General features: G+C 42.3%; 1 protein-coding gene across 1 annotated transcript in view; it reads right to left on the bottom strand.

Annotated features, from left to right (window-relative positions):
- Positions 1-24,230, bottom strand: part of ACAD11 (acyl-CoA dehydrogenase family member 11) — a 399,787-nt gene that overhangs the window by 67,413 nt on the left and 308,144 nt on the right. Inside the window, exon 14 of the mRNA XM_086942043.1 lies at positions 18,382-18,448. Within this exon, the coding sequence (XP_086798169.1) occupies positions 18,382-18,448 (67 nt within the window). The remainder of the gene's footprint in view (positions 1-18,381; positions 18,449-24,230) is intronic.

Raw genomic sequence — 24,230 nt, 5'->3', positions numbered from 1 at the left:
TGAGACAGAAGATGTACACCACGTTCGCGCCTGTAAGGTCTCGATGACCCATTGGATGTGCTAGAATGCACTAAAACTGAATGGGGATAAGATGGAACTTTTGAGATTTGGGTCTCTGTAACAATTAGCTGTAGTCCTGCGTGGAGGCTGGCAGAGTTGGGAAGTTCCCGTGTATCGGAACACTCTGCCAAAAAAATGTGGGTTTCATAATTAACAATGGACTCAGTTTGTAAAAGCAAGTGAATGCAGATTCAACATCTTGGTTTTTCAACCTGTGAATGCTCTGTAAAGTGTTTCCTAGTGCCCAGGCTACCATTCTCTCCACTATTGCAGATGCTAAAGAACAATTGTCCCACATACAAGCTGACTTGCCTGAGTACAAAACATTTATTGTTAATCAGAAGATAAAGGGACTCAAGCGGAACCTTGAAAAGTTCTCACATGAGTGGGCTTTCCCCTACGTGGAAACCAAATACTACCATCCTAATCAAGTGCAGCACAGAACCAACAGAAAATGGGCCGGTTCAGTAAGAGGCATATGCCATCCAACTGGACTTTTGACAATACCAGTAGTGAGGGAAAGTCATCTGGTGAACAACCTTCCACCTCGACTAATACTAGAGTCCACTTTATGCCACTACATCATCAGGCAGAAGACGTGGTAATCTCTTAAGAACTATGTTAGGACAGGATAAGAGAGGCAACTGGCAGGGAGGCTGTGGAAGGGGCAGATGTCAAGGCAGACAGGATCCCCTATGGCAGACCAACTCTCAAGGGTAACTCAGAGCATAGGACTTTCCCCTGTTTACCTTCGATTGTCTGATTATGTCTTATCAGAGATCGAGAATCAGGGCCTTAATAAAGGTTTGGGGTTTGTGCAGATGCCAGAACATGATCGTTTCAAATGTAGGATTGAGCTCCAAGAACCTTGCGCCAAATCCATCTCCATAAGTTTTTTATGGCTAAACCTAGGGATCTGTTGTATATTACATGCTTGTAATTTTATCCATGTTTTGTTGCGAGTTGCGTGAAAGCACGAGACTCGTTGCTCCCATACCTATGATTCATTCAGTGTTCGAGAGTCATGCCTTCCAGTCGTGAGGATTCCTCAAGAACGTCATTCTGGGCATTTGCTTCTTCACGACTGGACAGCTCTGGTTGTGGGCGTTTCCTGTATCTTAATAAACCTACTTTTCAACTTCAATCAAGGACCTCCTGTACTCAATAGGATCCTATATCCCTATTTTCAACAGATCTCTGTAGACCATCTGGTTTTTGTCCCCCTCCATCTGCTATGGACCCAGAAATAACAATCTTTGAGCAACGGGTCCTGCATGAGATTTCCAATTGGAGCAATCTGCTCAGCCACGGCATTGTCAGAGCATGCTCAGGTCTGAATGGCTGGCTATAAAATCTTTGCAGGAAAATCAGAACATCATGATAAAACCCACCCATACGAGGGGGGCTAAGGTGGTCCTTAACATGTGTGACGATGACGCAGATGTTGAATGACTGCTAGGTGTAAGAACTAACTACATACCATTAATGAGGGACCCTACTTCTGATTTATAGGGGATTAATAAGTTCATGTTTGGTGCAGCTAAAGACAAAAAGTGGTTAAACAACAAGGAGGCTGATTTTCAGATTAACCCAACACCACAGTTACCAGGCTTCTATATTTTGCCTAAGATCCACATGCCCCTGCATCCTCCCCTCAGTTATTCCATCGTATTGGGGATTCAGTCACAATTGGAACCTCTTTCCCCAATTCACAGATTATTTTCTACGAGAGACTGTGGTTAATCAACCCACTTATTTGCAGGATACCACTGATATGCAGACCTTGAGTATGGCCCAGCCATCGAATTGCTGTATACCAGCATTCCTCAATATGCTACTTTGGTTGCAGCCTCTAGGGCTCTAACAGCACAGGGGTGGTTTTATAATATTACATCTTTTTATTGAAAAATGACATTCCTCCATCTTTTGTTTTGAAATGTATCAAATTAGCATTAACCAGGAATTATTTTGTATACAAGGAACAGCTGTTCCTACAAGTGTCAGGGACTTGTATGGGAATCATGTTCGCTCCAAGTATTGCCTGCATCTATGTTGGTATGTTTGAGGAGACCTTCACCTTCCATGAAACCATCATGTACCTCTCCAAATTGTGTGTTATGAAGTGGTATATAGATTATGTTTTCTGTATCTGGTCCGGCACGTAGGATACATTTGATGTCCTTCTTAAACTGTATAAATGGCTTGCGCCTTGGTCTCCATTCTACATGGTCCATTAGTACAGATTCAGCTCTCTTTTCAGATCTGGACATAGCAGCCATTGGGTGAAGATTGACCACAGGGGTTTATCAAAAACCCACCGACAGAAATTCTCTTCTGCATTACTCATTTTTTCACCCCAGGGCCATTAGAGATAATCAATCTATGGGGTAATTATTTAGATACAGAAGAAGCTGTACTGAATTGGGCACCTTTGTGACTCAATCCATGACACTGGCAGAATAGCTGAAACAAGGGGCCTATCCAAAAAGGTTTGGGAATCAGGCTCTGAAAGGGACACTGAATAACCCTTGCACAGCCCTATTGGAGAAGCGTGAGAACTAATGATGCAGCTATAGCTGTTGTCTCTACCCCGTGCCCCTCTCGACCTGAATCTGTTAAATTTTGCAGAAAAATTGGCATCTGCTAAATGTGGTCCCATAAAAATGTTGCAACCTCATTTTGCGTTCCGCAGGGACTCTAATTTAAATAACAAACTGGTCCATACTCGTCTTAAGAGTGGGAAAGGAAACATCTCTGATTTCCCTTCTGGGCATTTTTCATGTGGTAGATGCGATGTTCGTAAGTTTACGGTGGCATCCCAGACTGTTAATCTGAGTAACTGTTGAAAATGGTTTTGAATAAGTTTAGTTACTGTAATTCGAGTTTTGTTATTTACAGACCCACCTGAAGCTGTGGTTTGCAATATATTGGACTCACTACCTGTAAGGTAAAAATCAGGACACAGGAGCACGTCAGCACCCTGATGATGGGAAACTCTCAACCCGCTTGGAGAACTATTTTCAGGAACAGGGGCATGGTCCTCTGGACTTTGAGTGGAAGGTCCTTGAAAAGCTGAATCAGAAAGGTGCTGGAGTAGAAGAGGCATTAATCAGTAAAGAGGCGCATTGGATAATTTCTGAACAGACAGGTTAGGTGGGTCAGAATGAATTGGTTGAATAGCATGAGCTTTAGGGCTAATGTTTTTATTGAGTTCTTGTATGATCTCTTTGGTGTGGCAGACCTTGAACCGGCCCATGACGCTAAGCATGTTTGGTCACTCCTGTGAAGATGTACGTGTGAACTTTATGTCATTCTGCTATTGAGAAGACCGTTCTCTCTGAATGTTCGGCCCTATATATTGTGGGTCCTGTACAAAAATTGGGAGTTCTGTATATAATATAAGAAAGGAATGTGCTTAGCGGCGCTTGTTAATATGGCGCCTTGTTATTGATTTGCTTCATGTCTAATTGTCCCCTTGTGATTTTTCTTTGCTAGACAATTTTTTTATGCCAACAGTTTTTGGTTTGTTTCCCCAATTTTCAAAGATTTGTGACAGCGGTGCTATTTTGAAAATTCTCCACCGCATGACAACATTTTGGGTTGGTGGATGAATTTTGCCATATCAGTGTTTTGCCCTAAGTTAGCGCATGTGGAGGTCTGTGTTCCACTCAAAATGGTGCCCTTTGTGTTTGATGGTTTAGTGGGCACGTTCTAATGATATGCTACATTGAATAACTCCTCTTTACATTGCATTGTGGTGCTGGTGCTGGTCTTGTGGTTATGAATGCGGTTTGCCAGCACCAGAGGTGAGTTTAATACTTTGTTTAAAGGGGAGGTTACGCTCCCGCTACCCGGTCCGTGAGCATGAGAACAGGGGCCAGTGACTGATGGTGTGAGTGCAGTGTTCGGGGCATATTACATTGCGGTATACCTGAATGCAGAGGTGGTTTGGTGATATATTTTTTGGGGACGCCTATTTCCCGCTATGTGGCCCGTATGTGTAAAAACAAACAATAGGGCCAGTCATGGCTACTATGAACCTGTTTGAATGTGATGGTTGGGGCTTATTGCATTATCCCTAGACATGGATGAGATTTGAGTAGTTCAAACCCGGATATGTAATGTCAAGAAACAATGTGCTGATGGTGCAGAACATAATCCGCATCACAAATGTACCACATGTTTCTAACCACATTGCCTATGCCTCCTCCTTTCAGGCGACCATAACGTTTGCTCGGAAACTTTTCCTATGGCCCACTGGTAGACCTTCAGCTGTTGGTCATTTGGTAAATATTACATTAAATGCTACATAGGATAAGATTGGGGAGTGAGGTGTTTTAAGACCCACTTTATGTGATGTCTATATGTTTCTCTACTTGCTGTCTGTCCACTTCTTCTTTTAATGCTGGTCTGGTGCACAATTGAGTGAATACTGGTCTTCATGTGCTGATGAATTTGCCAGCAAGATTTTGTGTGGCAATGAAACATTGCGGCAATTCACCAACAAATTGGTCTAAACATGCATTTTAGTTTTCATCATCAGCAAAGGCATAGAGTAAAGATGTGCACAATATGCCATATTTGACTCAGGTTTAGTATATTTTTGTATGATGACAACATTGTTATTTCTTCCTTAATGAGGACCGAGAGGATGTGGATGTGTTTTTTGGTTTACAGAGAAATCATACACAGTAAGCACCACTAGTTCCAGACATGGTGTTGATTTCTCCTGTCAATATAGGAAAGTGGCCAATGATGACAAAAATTAGCAAGTTGGTGAACAATCAACCAGCTCAGGGTTGTCGCATACATGAGGCACTTCCTATATAATACATATTTTTATGAATTTTTGATTTGTTTGGCCTTTGACACTGGGCTTTGACACCTGGGCACAGTGTCTGACTCTGAATTGCTTCCTTGGCTTGACCTCCTCCAATTAAAACTTTGGACTGAGGGTGGTGCCCTAGACAGATATATATATTTTGTGTGATAAATATCAAGGGCTGTGTTGTTGATTTGATTTACCATTCTCTCTTACCTGGCACTGCAACAAACTATATTATGGCCTTCCATCCAAAACCATAACCCATTTGCAAACAGTCCCTGAATTGGGCGGCTAGAATCCTGACCGGATTGAACACTATGATTCTATCTCCCAGGCAAGGGAGGCCAGATAAGAAACTGGGGGTCAAGATTGTGAGCATGACACACAGAGCCTTATATAAGCAAGGCCTGGAGGTCTTTCTTTCCAAGCACCAAAAGATACACCCCGATATGAACCTTTGATATTGGCCATGTTCTTTTATTCGAATCAACTATGAGTGTACGGGTGGTAGTTCTTTCTCCTTTCCAGTGGCTAAGCTTTGAAACAGCATTTCTTATACTTGCATGCAGACCCAGCCATTTAACCCCTTCGCTGCGGCGGCTATTCCGCCGCAGCGCTAAAGGGGCGGGGCGGCCGCGCGGCCGCCGCATGCTGGTGACAGAACCGCTCCGTCACCAGCTACAGTTGAGCTGTGCTGGTGACGGAGCGGTTCCGTCATGACCCGCCCCGCTCTTTAGAACGCCCGCGCAGGCGCGAAATCAGCGCCGCGCAGGCGCGGCGGCCGGGCCATGACGGAACCGCTCCGTCATCAGCACAGCTCAACTGTAGCTGATGACGGAGCGATTCCGTCATCAGCATGGAAGGGGTTAAAGTTCTGCAAGAGCTTGAAATCTTTGCTATTCAAATAAGACTACTATACTTAACTAGTGCCAGTGTTGGAAATGGCCCTTTTTGCAGGGTTATCCCCAAACATTTTGCTTCTTCCTCCCTTGTTTTTCCTGACCTGTGGTTGTTGGCAATAGGACTCTGGGCACTTTACCACTGCTGATCAGTGCTAAAGTGCATATGCTCTCTGTATAAATTGTTATTGTGATTGGTTATCCATGAATGGAAAATTTGTTTTACCAGGACGTCCCTAGTAAAGTGCACTGAGTGTGCCAGGGCTGGTGATTTAAATGCTACTAGTGGGCCTGCAGCACTGATTGTGCCACCCACAGGAGTAGCCCTAAAATGGTGCCTCAGGCCTGCCACCACAGTGCGTGTGTGCAGTTACTAACTGCCATGCTGACCTGACCAGTGTCCCCACTGGCCAGGCCTAACCCTTCCCTTTCTGTGCACACTGGACACCCCTATGGAAGGCCCAAGGTACCCCCCTGGGCAGGGTGCAGTGTATGTGAAAGGTAGAGCATGTACTAGTGTAGGTAACATGCTCTGATAGTGAAATACTGCCAATTTCGGTTTTCACTATTGACAGGCTATCTTGCTGTTGTAAATAAAGGAAAATAATCATTGGTACTGGTTTAATGAAAACAGCACAGTACTCTCATCTTCAAGTCCCAGCAGAATAATAATCCAGTACAACACATTTACAGATAAACAATTCCAATAGAGAATCTTCAGACACAAGCATGTGCACAGAACATAAGAACAGCATCTTTAAAAGGGAAACACTAAGTAGATAAACTTAAAAGGGAAACAATGCAGATAAGAATGAACTGAAAATGCTACACATTTCCCTCTTAAGAAAAAGAATTGCAAAAAGGAATACATTTAGAAACACGTCTGACATTCCAGACTTTACCATCTTGCGTCACAACACTGTTACGATTTACTCTCACAATTTTAATGGGTTTACCAAATTTAAAATCACCTTTAGAGATTAAACCTGGTTTGCGAGTCCTCACCCAATCACCACACTTAAACATTGGTACTTTAACCTTCATCCGAACATCATAATCACTTTTGATCTTGTCTTGCTTCATCTTAACTTTATGAGCTACATCAGTAACATCAACTTTAACATCATGAGGAATAGCACTCTTTTTAAACCGCCACAGACACAATTTAGATGTGGGATCCCTACCTCTCAACAACCTGAAAGGAGAAATCTCAGTAGTCGAATGAGGTGTTATCCGATACAACCAAAGTCTCTCCCTTAACCTCTCTTTCCACAAGCTACCAAAGGTGCGAGCCCAAAGAATATCTTGTTTTAAAACCCTGTTGTATCTCTCAACTTGTCCGTTCCCTTGTGGTTCATACAATGCTATGGTGACATGTTTTATACCACAGTCTTTAAAGAAATCCAACATTTCTGACGATTTGAATTGAACACCATTGTCAGAGATCATCATTTCAGGATAACCTTCTCGAGCAAATAGCTCTTTCAAAAACAAAATCACATTCTGTGTATTAGGATGAGAAATGAGCTTGACCTCTGGCCATTTAGAATGGTAGTCAACTACCACAATGGCAAACCTACACTCAACAGGTAAAAAATTGAAAGGTCCAGAAATGTCAATACCCAACGTTTGCAACTACAAAGAAACCTGGGGGTCTAAACAGCAAAAGAGACAAACAAGTACTCAAAAAACCAAAAGAATCAGTAAGTCATCAAAGTACTGATTAGAATAACTAATTGGTCTTTTATAGAGTTAATAGTCCAACGCATGTAACCACCAGCAAAAGTAGGTGAAACCCAAGATCCAGAGATGGATTCCCATCAAAATCTTGTTAGTGATCATATTTTCTCATCTGGTCATCCACAGGGTTGGACTGGGGTGTCTCTAGATCATTGAGACTACTTCCAGACCCGCCTGGTCGGACTGGGATCAAGCCCACAATCGCTTGTTGACCATGCGTGGGATCACTATATGGGACCAAGTGCAGTGCAAAGAGTGAAAGTGTAAGGAAAGTGAAGTTAAAATGGAATAGAGAACGAACAGTAAGATAACTTTAATAGCTGTAAGCCTCTTTCTGTTTAAAAACCAGAACAGCGCAAAAACGCAGTATAAACAAATGACTGCTTAGGGGCCGACATGTTTCTGCCAAACAGGGGGGTTACTCCCTTGGCTTTCTTCAGGGCTTCTATTCTTGAAAAAACTTTTGCTACTGCTAGTGCAAACCACACTCAAAATGATAAAGAAATTAAATACAGTGACATCTTAAAGGATATATATTTCTATTCCTTCATGTCAGCAGGTGTATCAATCACCTAAAACAAGAATGTAACAATCACCTAAACACAGTTCGGGGCAACGACGGAGAGGTGAGTGTAGCCACTATTTTCGTGGTCTCCAATATTCTGTGTATTTGAGCTAAAAGTCCTTATAGTGAGACAGCCAGGTTCACTCTCCTACACTATTTAGTTAGAGAGCCTGTGGGTGAGCCCAGTTGGTGATTGGCTGAGAGAATGTACTTTACAGATAAGACACTTACTAGGGACTCCCTGTAGATAGAAAGGTATAGTTCCTTTTCTTATCTTAATTTGGGTTTCCCCTTCTTTTCTTATCTTTAGAGCGTGGCCTCCCTTACTCTGAGCTTGGTCCAGGTGAGGTGAGGTATTTTCCCCTGTCAAGAAGGGTGAGTAAGGAAATGTAGTGGTCCTATTCAAATAGATTTATATTGTTGAATATCCAATGTATTTATACCACTTTGCATTCTTGTTTTAGGTGATTGATACACCTGCTGACATGGAGGAATAGAAATATATATCCTTTAAGATGTCACCTGCTGACATGGAGGAATAGAAATATATATCCTTTAAGATGTCACCTGCTGACATGGAGGAATAGAAATATATATCCTTTAAGATGTCACTGTATTTAATTTCTTTAGCATTTTGAGTGTGGTTTGCACTAGCAGTAGCAAAAGTTTTTTCAAGAACAGAGGCCCTGAAGAAAGCCAAGGGAGTAACCCCCCTGTTTGGCAGAAACATGTCGGCCCCTAAGCAGTCATTTGTTTATACTGCGTTTTTGCGCTGTTCTGGTTTTTAAACAGAAAGAGGCTTACAGCTATTAAAGTTATCTTACTGTTCGTTCTCTATTCCATTTTAACTTCACTTTCCTTACACTTTCACTCTTTGCACTGCACTTGGTCCCATTTAGTGATCCCATGCATGGTCAACAAGCGATTGTGGGCTTGATCCCAGTCCTACCAGGAGGATCTGGAAGTAGTCTCAATGATCTAGAGGCACCCCAGTCCAACCCTGTGGATGACCAGATGAGAAAATAAGATCACTAACAAGATTTTGATGGGAATCCATCTCTGGATCTTGGGTTTCACCTACTTTTGCTGGTGGTTACATGCGTTGGACTATTAACTCTATAAAAGACCATTTAGTTATTCTAATCAGTACTTTGATGACTTACTGATTCTTTTGGTTTTTTGAGTACTTGTTTGTCTCTTTTGCTGTTTAGACCCCCAGGTTTCTTTGTAGTTGCATTACGTGTATAAGGGGATGACAACCTGGGCAGGTCTCTAAATTCCCTTAGACCCTCCAACCCCCGTTTGTGTTTTCAATACCCAACTTTTGCCATGGATACTCTGGCCACTTCACAGGTATCAAAGGACCTGGACTACATTTACAAGCCTTGTCACTCTCAATACAATCTGGACATTCTCTCACAAACTTATCAACAAACCTATCCACACCTGGCCACTAGAAATTTGATCTAATCAGCCTCTTCATGGATGACATACCCATGTGACACTCATGACTAAGTTTCAAAATAGAATCACGAATCCCAAAAGGTGGAACACACTTTCCTGCTCTAAAAATCAAATCACCTTCAGTCACTAACTCTTCATTAATACTAAAATATGGAATGAGATCTGCAGACACGTCACATTTAGGAGGCCAACCCTTCTTGATATAATCTCTCACTTGGCACAGTGAAGCATCCTCATTCATACTTTTCTTCCATACCTCTTCAGAAATCAACTTAAAAATTTCAGAAACAGACTCAGTAATACAACTACAACTTTATCATCACTATGTTCTTCGACACCGTGACATGGCAGCCTGGACAAACAGTCCGCAGTTACATTCAATTTTCCCGGAACATACTCAATGTCAAAATTGTACTCCTGGAGGCGTGACATAAGTCTGGCTATGCGAGCAGTAGCTCTAGCCCCTCCACCAGGCGACAAAATATTAACCAAAGGCTTATGGTCAGTCCTTAACATGAACCGTGCACCCCAAATGTAATTCCGAAAATGTTCCACAGCCCATACACACCCCAAAAGTTCCTTCTCAATAACAGCATATCCTCTCTCAGTGACAGTGAGCGTACGAGATGCAAATGCCACATTCCACTCTTCCTTCCCAGAACGTTGTGATAAAACACAACCTAAACCATAAAGGCTAGCATCTACTGTCAACAAACACAATTTATTTAGATAGAAAGGTCTGAGAGTAGGAGCAGCAACAATGTCAGCCTTTATACTTTCAAACGCACTTTGCTGTCTACTGCCCCAAACAAACTCCACATTTTTCCTAGCAAGTTCTCTAATGGGTTCCATCTTAGTGGCAAAATCTTTGATACATTTGCTGTAATACTCACAGAGACCTGAAAATGACAGCAACTTATCTTTACTATCAGGTGCAGGAGCTTTTAAAATTGCGCCAACCAACGATTTCTTTGGAGAAACTCCATCTTTCGAAACTGTGTGCCCTAAATATTCTACCGTCTTCTGAAACAATTTGCACTTTTTACTCTTAATTGTCAAACCAGACTCACTCAAAACCCTACATACATTTCTCAAATGTTCACAATGAATTTCATCATTCTTAGAAAAATGAGAATGTCATCTTGAAAACACTTAACGTACTTCCCCATATCCTTAAACAAATGATACATTGACCTTTGAAAAACGGACGCCGCAGAAGCTAAGCCAAACGGCATCCTCTTAAACTGGTACAATCCTTGAGGGGTAATAAAAGCTGTTAGATGTCTAGATTCTTTCGTCAATTCAATTTGATGATATGCGGATCTAAGATCGAGAGTAGAAAACACTGTGGCACCCCCAAGCATGCTTACAACCTCATTTATGTTTGGTAGGGGATGACAATCAATAACAATATTTGCATTTAGAACTCTCAAATCAATGCAAAGCCTCAAACTTTTATCAGGCTTACGGGCAAGAACAACTGGAGAAACCCATTCAGATGATTCTATCTCCTCTATCACTTCATTATCTAACATCTCTTTAAGAGCATTACTTAATTCCTCCCTGACATTAAGTGGCACTCCTCTGAGTTTCTGCACTACAGGAACAGCTCCTTGTTTGAGCTTGATGGCATGCGCAAAACCCTTCAATCTACCTAAACTTTCTGAAAACACGTTAGGGAATTCCTCAACTAAATTCTTCCTTCTACCGTCATCTTCTATAGTGACAATAGATTCGTTTAACACAGTGACAGGTTCTTTGCTCCGTGGATTTAACATAATTCCTAACTTTCATTGATCCCTCCAACCAAGTACATCAACACCCTTCCTAGCTACATACAATTTAATAACTGCGGATCTCCCTTTGAAATGAATAGTAGACTGTAAATAACCAATAAAATCGATGTTCGAACCATTAAAACATAGAGCATTAATATCTGGTGAAGAAAGATATTTTTCAGATAATCTTGAACCATACTTTTCAGAGAAATAATCTCTAGTTATAATAGTCCAGAGAGAACCAGAGTCTGCCATCAATTCGAGGTCTACCTCCAAGAAATTCACAATACATTTGGGTGAATTAAGTACTTCACCATCAACCGCCCCAATATTTATCAATGAAACCACCATGCCACCTTCTCTTATCATTTCTTCAGTTTTAGAATGTTCACATTGAATACAAGGATTAGACCTTACACAAGAAACTTCATTTTTCTTGAAATTGCGATCACTACTCCTTTTTTTTTCATCTCTACATGCTTTAGAGAAATGACCGATTCTCCCACACTTGCTACACTCTTTACCAATTGCAGGACAGAACTTAAAAGATGCGACATGACTATTACTACCACATCTGTAACACACAATCTGATTCCGCCCAACATTCTTATTAGATTGGAAATTATTTTTCACATTGGTTATGGCACATACATCATCACTAGATTTGTCATTCTTTCCACCTTTAGCATTCTCTTCAATAGTTTTCATCCATTTATTGGATTGTTCAAAAGCCTTAGCTGTAGATATACTTTCCTTTAAAGTAGGATTCCCTAAAATCCATAACTGTTCTTGCGTTTTCTTACACTTTACATTCACTATAATCTGGTCCCTTATCATTTCGTCTGTAATCTCTCCAAAATTACATGAAATAACTAATGACCTCAAAGCAGTTAAAAAATCATCAAAAGTCTCAGAATCCTTTTGTGCCCTAGTGTAGAATTTATAACGATTAAAGGCAATACTAGTAGTGGGTTTAAATCTCGTCTCAACACGCAACATGGCTTCATCAAAATTGCCCAAATCACCTGGTACTGGAGGAAGAGTCCTAAAAATGGCTTGTCCTTCAGACCCTAGACAATGAAGAAAAATATTCTTCTTTCTTTCATTTCCCATCCCTTCTCCATCTATAGCCTTTAGATAAGTTAAAAATTCCTCCTTCCACCTATTTCAAGGTATAGGGGGATCCCCCTTACCTTGAAGAAATTTCGATGGAGGATCGAATTGCATAGTGAATATATGAAACAGTAAACTAGAAGAGATATAGTAATTAATAGTATTCACACAGACACCCCAAAAAAAAAAATATTCCATTTTAGGAAGATGAAAATAACATATGCCAGCTAAAATAAAAGAATTATGTTAAAGCGTTTAGAAATAAATAATTCACCAAAGTAAGTCCACAAACGTTAAAACAATTCTTATTCAATTGTTCGGTGATATTTCCTCTGTGAAATCTTGCCGCGTTACTGGTATCTTGCCGCGTTGCTATGGCAATACAAAACGGTCACCAATGACGTTGTACGTCGTCGCACAGTGACGTCACGCCGTCACGTAGCCCTGTAAGAACGTTGCGTCCTTTCCTCGTAGTCCAGCAGTGGCGCGTAGTCCAGCAATTAGAATTCTGGAAGCGAAGACACTGACATCACGCGACTACGGGTAGCGCTGCGGGGACCAAAGCTCGTGTGGATCAAACACCAGAAATTTGAAAAATGCAGGTAACTTTTTAAAATTCGTAATATCACCTCAGTTGCATATGGAAAATTCTCGCTTCGACTCCAATGACTCTTCGAAGTAGTTACACAAAGCAGCTCAGTTTAAACCCATATAGGACGTAAATCGCCTCACGCCAGTAGAAATAAAAGTTCAAAAATGCGAGAAAATCTTGTATTCACAAGATCATTTTCCATATGATGATGGAAATCACTTCTAGTCGTTTTTGTAAAAGAAAGTAATTCCACTGCAGTCCAAAAGGATTCTTCTCATTCACCAAAGAACTCCAAAAGTTGAAATATTCATAAAATATCCGAAAATGTACCACTCCTGTGCTGCAAGTAGAGTAGATAGGTACTGGTCACCCTCGTCGCCAATTTTGTAGTAAATAAAGGAAAATAATCAGGAATAGTTGGTACTGGTTTAATGAAAACAGCACAGTACTCTCATCTTCAAGTCCCAGCAGAATAATAATCCAGTACAACACATTTACAGATAAACAATTCTAATAGAGAATCTTCAGACACAAGCATGTGCACAGAACATAAGAACAGCATCTTTAAAAGGGAAACACAAAGTAGATAAACTTAAAAGGGAAACAATGCAGATAAGAATGAACTGAAAATGCTACACTTGCCCATAGGCTATAATGGGGAATGATGTGTATAATGTTTACCTGCATATCTTCCCATAGGAGCAAGATAGAGAATACAAGTCTGGTCTCCCTGAACTCAGAATTTAATAACACATCTTTTAGGAAAGATGGTTTTTAAATCCTGTGTTTGAAAACAACACTTTTAGAAAGTGGCTGTTTTCTTGACTGACCTTTCTGTGTGCCTTGGCCTATTTGTGAATTGACTGTCTGGTTTGTGAGTGACAGGGGCTGGGGTGGCTATCAGAGGCTGAGTGAGTCATCCCTGGGCTGAATAGCTCCATCTGCATCTTGAGTGGTGGGAGGGGATAGCACCTGGGCCTGAATAGGGCTTTGCCTGCCTTCCACAATGCAAGCTACACCTCCTGCTGGGCGGCTGACGACCCTGCCCCTCTCTCTCAAAGGAAGGAAGAAGTCAAGTAAACAAAGTGATCCAGGAGTGACCAGAACAGGTTTTGACTAAGCCAAGGCCTCTCTGCCCTCAGAGAACAAAGAGAAAAGTGGTATAAAAAGGGCTACCCAGACTGCAGACAATTAGATCATCCTGGAATCAAGAAGGAACCTCTGCCAAGGAGAAAGCTGGAAGACTGAAGAGGAAGGACTGTCCTGCTGTGTGTTTGTGGGCTGACCTGCAGTTGCTTTGCCGCCAAGGAGAGGGGAAGTACTTTGCTGCTGCTAGGTCCCTTTGCTTCAAGAGATCTCCAAGGGTCTGAGGAGAGCTGGCTTCCTGTTAAGAAGTCCCAGGAACAAAAGGACTTCATGCCCAGCTTCCCCCCTGAACTCTGCTGAGTGAGTTCTGCCCTTCCTAGAGTGCCAGATCCAATTGTGGGGCTTCTGGGGAGCTGGACAAGAAGAAAAGATCTGCAATTTTCACACATCGCTCGCTTGCAGAGCGCCTCGTCGACAGTGCGGGAAAATTCCCGTTGGCACGAAGATTGACGCAGCGCCGCTCATCGCCGCCACACCTGAGATCGTCGCCGTCCCGAAGATCGTCGCATCGTGCCTGCGCGAGACGCTTCCTACCGAACTTGCGCACCGGAATCCATACAAGGTATCTCATCCCTCCCCATACAGACCAGATTCATCGCAACACACCCGCTGCATGCAGCGGGGTTGTCGCATCGCCTCCCCAGGGTCTCAGGAGTGACGCATCGCTTGTTTTTCAACGCTGCAGCTTCCACTTGGAACTTTTGTCACATCTACAGGTACTCTGGGGCTAAAAGTGATGCAACTGTGGATTATTTTGACGCAAACTCTAGAACTCTTTTAAACTCATATTCTTGAACTGTGTATGTTGGATTTTTGTCGATTGGGTCTTTTGTAGTTTAGATAAAGATATTATATTTTTCTAAACTGGTGTGAAGTCCATTTGTGGTGTTTTCACTGTGTTACTGTGAGTGTTGGTACACATACTTTACACATTGGCTTTGATAAACCTGTCTGCTCATGCCAACCTAGCAAGTGGGTGAGCAGGGGTTATCTGAAGAGTGTATACCCCTTACTTTTACTAGAAGCTAGGGTCCCTATTTGGACATTGGTATCTACCTCTGCCAACTAGAGACCCCCAGATCTAACAGTCAGGATATCATTTTCAGGCTATCTGTTTCGCTTTATAAATAAATCTCATCATCATCAGTGCTTGAGATGGACTTTTGGAAGTGCAGTTACTCACTAAGGAAAAGTACTGGCTTGTTGCTGAGGCTTGAAGCATCAGCTCAAATGAATGAAACTGTTTTCTGGAAAAGAAATGTTCTGGAGTGGTGTTGGGGTTTGTCAGGTGAGGTGAGCATTGAAACTGCTCCCACAAATATATTTTGCCAGGTAGAGCCAAGTGCTGTGCTTTGACTTCCAGGTGCAGCAAAGGAACATCCCCTCCCTGGAGAAGCTGGAATCTGCAGCCTTCTTTATTCCCCGTTCCCCAGTCCAGTCCAAAATGTGACTTTTATTCTGCTTCTAAACCGAGATATTACAACTCATCTGCAACAATGTCTTACTGACTCCTCAAGGGGAAAGGCAGGTTTTTAAATACTGTTTCCTATCTCAGAGTTTCTGAGTGATCTGGCTCTGCTGTGCCTTAAGGAGCGGTGCCAGAGCTGATTGGCTAAACAAGTCACGACTGGCATGTGGCCACTTAGCATCAATGATAAAGTGTTTAGTAGGAGCCAACATGTAAAATAACGCCCACCTAGGATACTCATCCCCTAGAAGATGGCGTTGTCACTACACCGATCTTGCTGTAGACAAAACGCTTATCCAGCAGAAGATGATTTTGAGATATAGCCAGGATGCGGTCTCCTTGTATCTTAGCAGTATCACCAGACTTCCCCCTTACAACCAAACTGAAGAGTTAGGGTGTCTGTTTTTAGTCTTGAAGTGTCAGTTATTCTGCACATCACTTCATAGTGCCACCACAGCTGAATGAGCCTGATGAAGACTAAAAACCACTCACCTTCCCAAAGGAGGCCAGGTATATGACCACGGTGCATCTGGGATCTACAAGAGGTTACATCAGTATTGTTCTTCATCAAATGTCATTTAACACTGAAATGGGAACCTATCCTTGTTCCAATGGAAGCAACCCCATTACCTAGAGTGCAAGTCCTAAAAAAAAGAAGTGGGGGGACTAACATAGTTAGGCAGTATGCAAGTGACATCACGGCGCGTGACATCATGATGCATGATATCAAGGCACATGACATCACGGCGCATGATATTGCATGTGACATCACAGGATTTTACATCATAGGAAGTGGCCTCACAAGCCACAACTTTAATATGTACGTGTGATGTAAAGCGCTCTGACACTCTGCTTTGGGATGAGTAGCGCTATAAAAGAAAAACTAATGGTACTGAAATTTTTTCACTGCCTCCTCAGGGGTAGCAAGCGCTATATAAATTACATTTATTTTTTTGTAAATACTAGGAGAGACAGACGCATCTGATATTCTTATAGTGCATGCATATCTAGTAAACAGAGCCTGAACAAAATGAAAAGCTGCCTTTCTTAAGTATGTGTGAAGTCTGCTGCATTTGCTTCTAGGTGTGAGGTTTTTGACTGCTCCCAGCCAGGAGACTCCAACAAAAGGAGGCCTGATGACCCCTCAAATTCGGCCTTTGTTATGGACCCAGCAGGAGTCTAAAATAAGAAAGCCCCGTCCTCGCCTGCACGTTGTTGCTTGTAGCAGATGGAAAGCAGACAATGTGCAGGTGCTGTAGAAAGTATCCCCGTGTTTGGAAATTACACCGGGACGAGTTCAGTACATTATTTAGTGGGGCCCAATTCTTGGCAGGGTGGACAGCGATCACCCTGTGAAACTTGTGGGTAGATGCCATCCACCCATGTGCATCCCCAACTCATGCCCTGCCGTTACCTTGAGGAACATCAGGAATGTTTTTCCAGAACACTGCCAGAAGTGGAAGTCTAGTTATCAGGGGTTGCCATGAGTTCTATGGTCCTGCTCTCAAAACCCATATTCCTCTCCAGCCGAATATCTCATAGCTGACTTTCACCTGGGTGATTAGAACTGTCCTCCTGGATTTCAATTCCTGCTATGGAGTACAGGAAGGAAAAAAAACCTGTAGGTACCCAGGGCTCTGTCCTCCTGTGCCATAACTGTGGTGCTCCTATGTTAGACACATGCCTGTTTTTTTAATTTAATGGGATTTTATACAGCGCGAACATTACCCGAAGGTGTCAGAGCGCTTTACATAAGAACCAGTTGCGATACATAAAGACTCAGGATTACGTGCGTTGCATAAAAGATACAAACAGAAAAAAATTGCACATGTACAAGTTATAGTCACACAAGGAGGAGCATTCAAGGAAGGGATACGAATAGATATACTCTAAGAGTCACATAGGAATGGTAGAGAGTACAAAGGTCTACTGTATATACTAGTGATTAGAGTTATCTCTATATACATAGGGAAGAGATACGAATGGATATACTCTAAGGGTCACATAGGAATGGTAGAGAGTACAAAGGTCTACTGCATATACTAGTGATTAGAGTTATCTCTATATACAAAGATATACAAATAGTAGATTTTCTCAGGTCAAGACCCAAAAAACCAGGAGAGCAGAGTTCCATTAAGTGGGGTCGGAGTGGGGACGCAGTAACAACACCAAGGGAGGGTGGGAGGGATACAAGGGTATGGAGAAAATGCAAATCAGAAAAAAGGAAGAAACATTGAATGATCGTCAAGGGGGAAACAAGGGAAACGAGGGAATGGACAAGATGGCGGGTCAGGGTCCTGAGAAAAGCGGCCGTGAAAAGCCACAAAATGGCGGCCAGGACAAAAGAAAAAACGTAAAGAAGTTCATGAGGGTGACCCAGTGTGTATGGATTAGAGTGGCAGGAGAAGTCCGGGGGGTATATAGTTCAGAAATCAAAGTCAGGAAGCGCTCTCCCGAGTACAGGCTCATGGCCTGCATGTTGCAGTGGTAGCTCCCTGCGCTGGAGCTGCTGTTCTGGCTGCACATTCGTTTAAAGTTCAGACAGAGTCTGGCTGCTTGATTTTGCGGTCTCTATAGTTTTGTGACCTCTTCCTTAGGGATCCAGTTTAGATGATGATGCCCGTATCAGGTTTCGACAATACAAAGGCGCTGCGCAGTTTAATGAAAATTTACAATGAGAATTTACAATTCCTTTGATTAATTTCATTATCTTAAGCTCCTTAACTCTTACTTTGATGCAGAGGTATTTCCGGTCCAGCCCATGACTATGGCGATCTTGCAATTTGCAGTTCCAGCCCCTGATAATAAAAAAATGAATAAAACGTTTATCAATACATTAATTTACAATAAGAAAAGCTCAAATGGTTGCATGCAAAAATATAAGGGCACATCAGGTTAGCGTGAACATTTGTAACATGAACTCAAGCATGCAATATTTAGTAGCACAGTATCATATAAATCCTGGTCTGAAACACTAAAAACAAAATCACATGATCTATGATATACCACATGTGCTATTTGACCATGCTATAAATTTACCGGTAATCATTTTACCATCCTCGTAGGATAGAGAGCTGTGACAGCCTTGTTGACATTCAAACTCATGACCTGCAACTCACAGCAGATCTCACTGAAAATCCGTACCTCTCATAACCTCCTTGCCAGTGGGTAAACAAAATCCTAAAGAGAACCACATAGCTTAGTATAATTGTTTATTTCACTAATGTGTTCTCAGATTTTCCAATTACCTTGTTACAGAACCAGAAGACCTGGGTTCAGTCCATGCATCCCCACTTAGAAGCATTGTGTGTTCCATATAACACAGTCGTCTGGGCTTCCAAAGCTTAGTAGAAACAGGTTAACATATTTAATAAGAGCCATGTACAGAACCTGGACATTTGCAATCAGGATGCATTTGTTTCTACTCTAGGGGTGTGTGAAATTCACAAGTACCATCAGATATAATGCACTTGCAATACAGCGGATGGGATATTCGTTACATTTGTGATGGTATAACCTGTCCGTCGAATTCTAAATCAGGCCCTTAGGGTCAAATGTACATTTCAGTGGACGTGATTAGCTCTGTCAGGGTGACCAAGTAAATTACTCCATCGTCATGACGGAGTCCCCACCAGCAAAATTTAGAAATGCCAGAAACTCCATTTCCTAGGGAAGGTCTTTTTCTACTTCACCGTTTTTTGAAGAAGGTCTGCCAGTAAAGCAGTGCCAGAGGCAAGAGTGGACAACAAATTGGCCCATCACTGTGGACATCATCCTGTTGTGTTTGCACAGGGAACTGAATATCACCAAAATTGCAACCAAAAAGTTTGTTCATTCGCTTCAGACACCTCTCTGGAAAACTGAGGACTGTTAGAACTTTTGTCTTCAGGAAAGCATTAGTCTTGGAATCTGCTGAGTGAAGTATCAGTCGAGAAATGGACACATCATCAGAAGCTGTGCCCCTGGAGATGAGCTTGGGTCATCACCAGCTTTGGTTTTGGAAGAGTTTAAGAGTCTGGCTTTGGAAGCTTAGGGGCAACTGGCATCGAGGGAGCTGGTGCGAAGGTTGAAGAAACCAATGCTGAACCTGAGCATGCTATGGCATCATGACAATTTAGGAGACTGTGCTGACGGATAAGGTAGCAAAAATACCCAACAAGGGTTGCAGGCAGCTGCTCGGAAGAGGAACGCACCTGCTGCTGAAACAGGATCTTAGGAAAAGGTCACAAAATAAGGACTGGTTCAGATGACAAGCAAGGTCCTCTCTTAATTGTATTGTATTGTAATTGCATTTATGTAGCGCTTACTACCTCTGATGAGGCGTGAAAGCGCTTTTTCGGCGAGTAGCACGCTACTCCGGGACCCATAGAGGATTAGTGTTGAATTAGTATAGTGAAACATGCAAGTACATTTTAAGTGGTGGATAGGTTAGTCAGTTATTTGGATTTGGAATGATAGCAGAAGGCTAGAGGAGGACAAAGGTTTGTATTTATATAGTGCTTGTTCACGCACGCTATTCAGGAAGCCTACAAAGGCTTAGTGGTGAATTAATATGGTGAAATATGAAGTCATTTCAGTGGTGGATATTAGTCAGCTACTTGGAGTGAGAAGGATAGCGGAGGGATAAAAGGGGAAGAAAGATTTGCATTCATATACCACTTGTTACCCTTGATGGGTGTTGAATCGCTTTTCTGGTGAGCAGCACGCCACTCAGAAACCCATAAAGGATTACTGTTGAAATTTAGTATTTTAAAAAAGAAATGAAGTAATTTGAGTAGTGGATATGTTATTCAGTTATTTGGGTAGTATATTAGTATAGTTCAATATGGAATTTGAGTAGTGAAAATGTTAGTCTGTTAATTTCGATGGAAAAGGATAGTGGAGGGATAAAAGAGTGAACGATTTTTATTTTTTTAAGGTCTTAGCAAAACGAGGAGGCTTTTGGATGAGTAAAAAAGGAGTTTTGAAGGGGAGGACTCAGAGGAAAGTGTTTAGAAAGGTTTGTTTTAGGGGATCGGTGTAGTAAAAGAGGTGTCAGATGATACAAGGAGGGGTAGAGTAGGAGAGAGTCTAGAAAGGGTTATTTTGGCAATCATAGTAGTGGTATGGGGTTTGGGATAAATGAGAGAGTGGAAGTAGAGGATATATTGATTGATGTAGGATGAGAGATAGGGTAGTGCATTGGAAGGAGTAGTAGAAGGAGTTTGAGATGAGTCAGAAGCTTGGGCTAGAAGATATGTTGAGCGAAGAATAGGTTGAGAAATAGGGTAGTGCATTGGAAATTATAAATTAGAAGAAAGTGATAAATATGTAGATCCATAATTACATTGAAAGTATATGTGTTGCAAGAGTTGCAAAGTGTGATGGTGTGCAGTGTGTGTGTTGTGCGTTAGTGTTATTATGGTAGAAGGGAGAGGAGGGTGTTGGACAACTGATGGTAGGTCTGTTAGGTGTAATTACAGCAGGGAGAGTGTGTCTGAATGGGATGTAGTTATGTATGGTGTTGATTGGTGTTGTGTTGGTGATGAGTGTATTGGTTAGTGGTATAGGATAGAGTTGTGTACTGTTTGTAGGTGATGATGGATATGTGTGGTAGTTGGGATAGTAGGGTGTGTAGATGTAGTTTGGTTGTGTTTGTAGTGCAGGCTGGTACATTAATCTGTGCATAGTGTTGTGAGTGGTGTACATTTGGTGTGAGTGTGTTGCTCTGTTTGTGGATGTGGATATTGTGGGCTGGTTATTGCTAAATGAGAAAAAAGGAAGCATTTCTGGCCCTAGTCCCGACCAGTCTCGAACAGGATCAATCAGGCAACTGCCCTTGTCCTCTCTGCCCTTAACAGCCTCTAACAGGCAACTGCCCTTGTCCTCTCTGCCCTTAGCCTCAATGCCCGAGCTGAGATGCCCTAAGCCTGGCCTTTTTTATAGCCCTAGTAATCAGGTGACCCCTTCAGCCAATGGGAGCCCTAGCCCTAACACTATCCAATCACTACACTAGCCCTAAAATCTAGAAACCAATAGGAGAACAGGACCTTACAGACAATCTTATCCCTAGTCTAAGCACCCAATCAGTTCAAAAACCCTGATCTCTGCGTCCAATAAAGGCCCTACCCTTACCAGTAGTCCCAAAACAAGTCGATGCAACCAATGGCACAGGTAGACCTAGTCCCTACTTCCAATAGAAAGCCTAACCCTACTCTAAGTCCCACACCTAGTCCAGCAACCAATCACACCAGAAGCCCTAATCGTTACTTCTAATTAAAGGTCTAACAATAGCCTTAGTCCCACCCTACTCCCAACAACCACTAACATAGTAGTCCCTACTTCCAATAGAAATCCTAACCCTAGCCCTAGTCCCAACCCTACAATGATTGAATCACAGACCCTGAAACCAATCAGAACCCTCAAATACCCAACCAATGAGGACATTAACCCTAATCCAATAGAAACACCAGATACAACCACCAATCCGTGTAGACATGTATTAACCACTAGCAGACCATATAAGGTCCCAGCGACCTCAGACAAGGTTTGCTGGCCAGGGAGTTGGAAGCTGCTTCTCCTGTTCAGAATCTCCTAGGAGACAGACAGGCTCAATCCACACTTTAGACTTCAGCAGGTAAGGGCCTCACTGACTTGAAATCTAACAATACTGTTTGAATACAACTTTACTCCCCCTGCTGGCCAAAAAACGAAGTGCACAGGCCCTAGTAAAACACAGTTTAAACAGCTCACAGAAGCACCCTCTGATGTAGAAAAAAATCCCCGTTGCTGGGGGGAGGGGGGACAGGGGTGCTGGTTTCACTGGCTAGTGAACACAATATGGTGGCTGGGAGTGCACTGTTTTAACATACAGGTCTTAGCAAAGAGCAAAGGAGAAATTTGGAGGGAAACAGAATTGTCACCAAGGAATGAGAGGGACAAACTACAGAGTTTGGACTGCAAATCCCACAGTTCAACACACTAAAGAGAGGCAATCATGGGCAGGGAAAACCACAAATTTAAAACACAACACAGGTGATAAAATATGCAGTTACAGGCAGGCTAAAACTAACAAATTTTACTGTAACAACTACAGGCATAGACAGTAAACACAGAAAGTGAAAATCGTTTTTAAACAACTTTTTGTCTTGGGAAGAGACAGCACTAGTCTGTCTCCTTACCACTTCCTGGACTCTGCTCACTGCAATCTGGGGCACATGTAGGCTGCAACTCACAAGTTGGAGGAGAATGATTTAGGGTGCACCCAGCAAGGCCTTAAGGGGCATGGGCAGGTGTGGGAAGAGGGTGCCTGAAACTTAGTTGCCTTATTTACAACCCTGGTTGGGTGTTGCAACTGCTCAAACCCTTCGGTCTCATGTTGGTGGACCTGCGATGATGCACAGACTTTTGAAAGTGTTCTGTGTTAGCGCTGCCCACAAACACAGTATTATCAGGGGTCAGCTTCCGCCTATCCGGGTATTCTAACCAACTGCTATGTTTCCATGATCCCTTAATAGATTACAAATGATCTGTGTCAGATGATCCAACTTGGACCTTTTCTCCCTGGCACTTGGTTAAATACATACATTGATCAGAAGCAGTGGTTCAAAGGGTTTAGAGTTTCAGATGTTTACGCCGGTAATCCAGTCTTCCTCTAATGTTAGTTGGTCAAGATTAACATTTAGCTTGCTGGCTACATAAATTGAGAGTCCTCCACTCGGTCTGCTCTTAATTTTCTTGCTGTGGTATGCAGAGGCCGAATGCTTTTATTTTTTATGTTTTGGTGCCTCCATGAGTGGTTTCAGGTCTGGAGAGCGATCATGACTTTCTTTTTAGGCTTCAGAGAAAATCTCAATTTTTTTAGCACAAAATCCTATGAGAGAGAACTAAATTACGGCTCAGCTGCAAAAATGAGTGTTGGTGCTGAGCTCTGTAAAACACTCGTACAAATTAAGCAAAGTACTACAGAGTAAGAAGAGGGGTCTAAGGGAAGTTACAGACCTGCGCGGATAAATCCCCATTTCATATATATCAACAACATAGGATCCGCGGGTCCCTAGAAAGAATACAGACTAATGGCGCAGGTAATCCAACAGAAAATAGCAAATCCAGGGAAGTCCTATTTAACAGGACGGAATACCATCACCCACCAAGGTGGCATGCTTCATCATTTGAGATCTCCTCTTGGCTGCAACCTAGTGCAGCCAAGGAGCTACAACTCCTAGCTAGATAGGAGGAGCTCGCAGATGTTTTAATGTGATCCGGGGACAAGATCTCCTAAGATCGATGGAGCATGAAACAGTGTGGTGAGAGTGTGTGATGCAGTGTGTGATGTAAGTGGTTTAATATTGACTACCAGGAGAGAAAAAAGTTTATTAGGTATCCCGTGGTGTCAAGGGTTAAAAGCAGTAAAACCTCAGTCTGAAAAAATGTGCAAGCACGCTAGTCAAAGTGCTGGAAAGGGCTACATGTTTCAGCCAATCTTGAGCACAAATTGATCATGGCTTTCTTCAGGACCTAGTTGTTACCACTACTACAGAGATAAGTGAGTGAAAACTTTCACAGAACAAGAGATTCGAAATAATTAGAATGATACAACCA

The sequence above is a fragment of the Lissotriton vulgaris genome, chromosome 10, assembly GCF_964263255.1.
Source record: "Lissotriton vulgaris chromosome 10, aLisVul1.2, whole genome shotgun sequence".
Taxonomy (NCBI): domain Eukaryota; kingdom Metazoa; phylum Chordata; class Amphibia; order Caudata; family Salamandridae; genus Lissotriton; species Lissotriton vulgaris.
The sequence above is the reverse complement of the archived record's forward strand: the minus strand, read 5'-3'. Positions and strand labels throughout refer to the sequence as shown.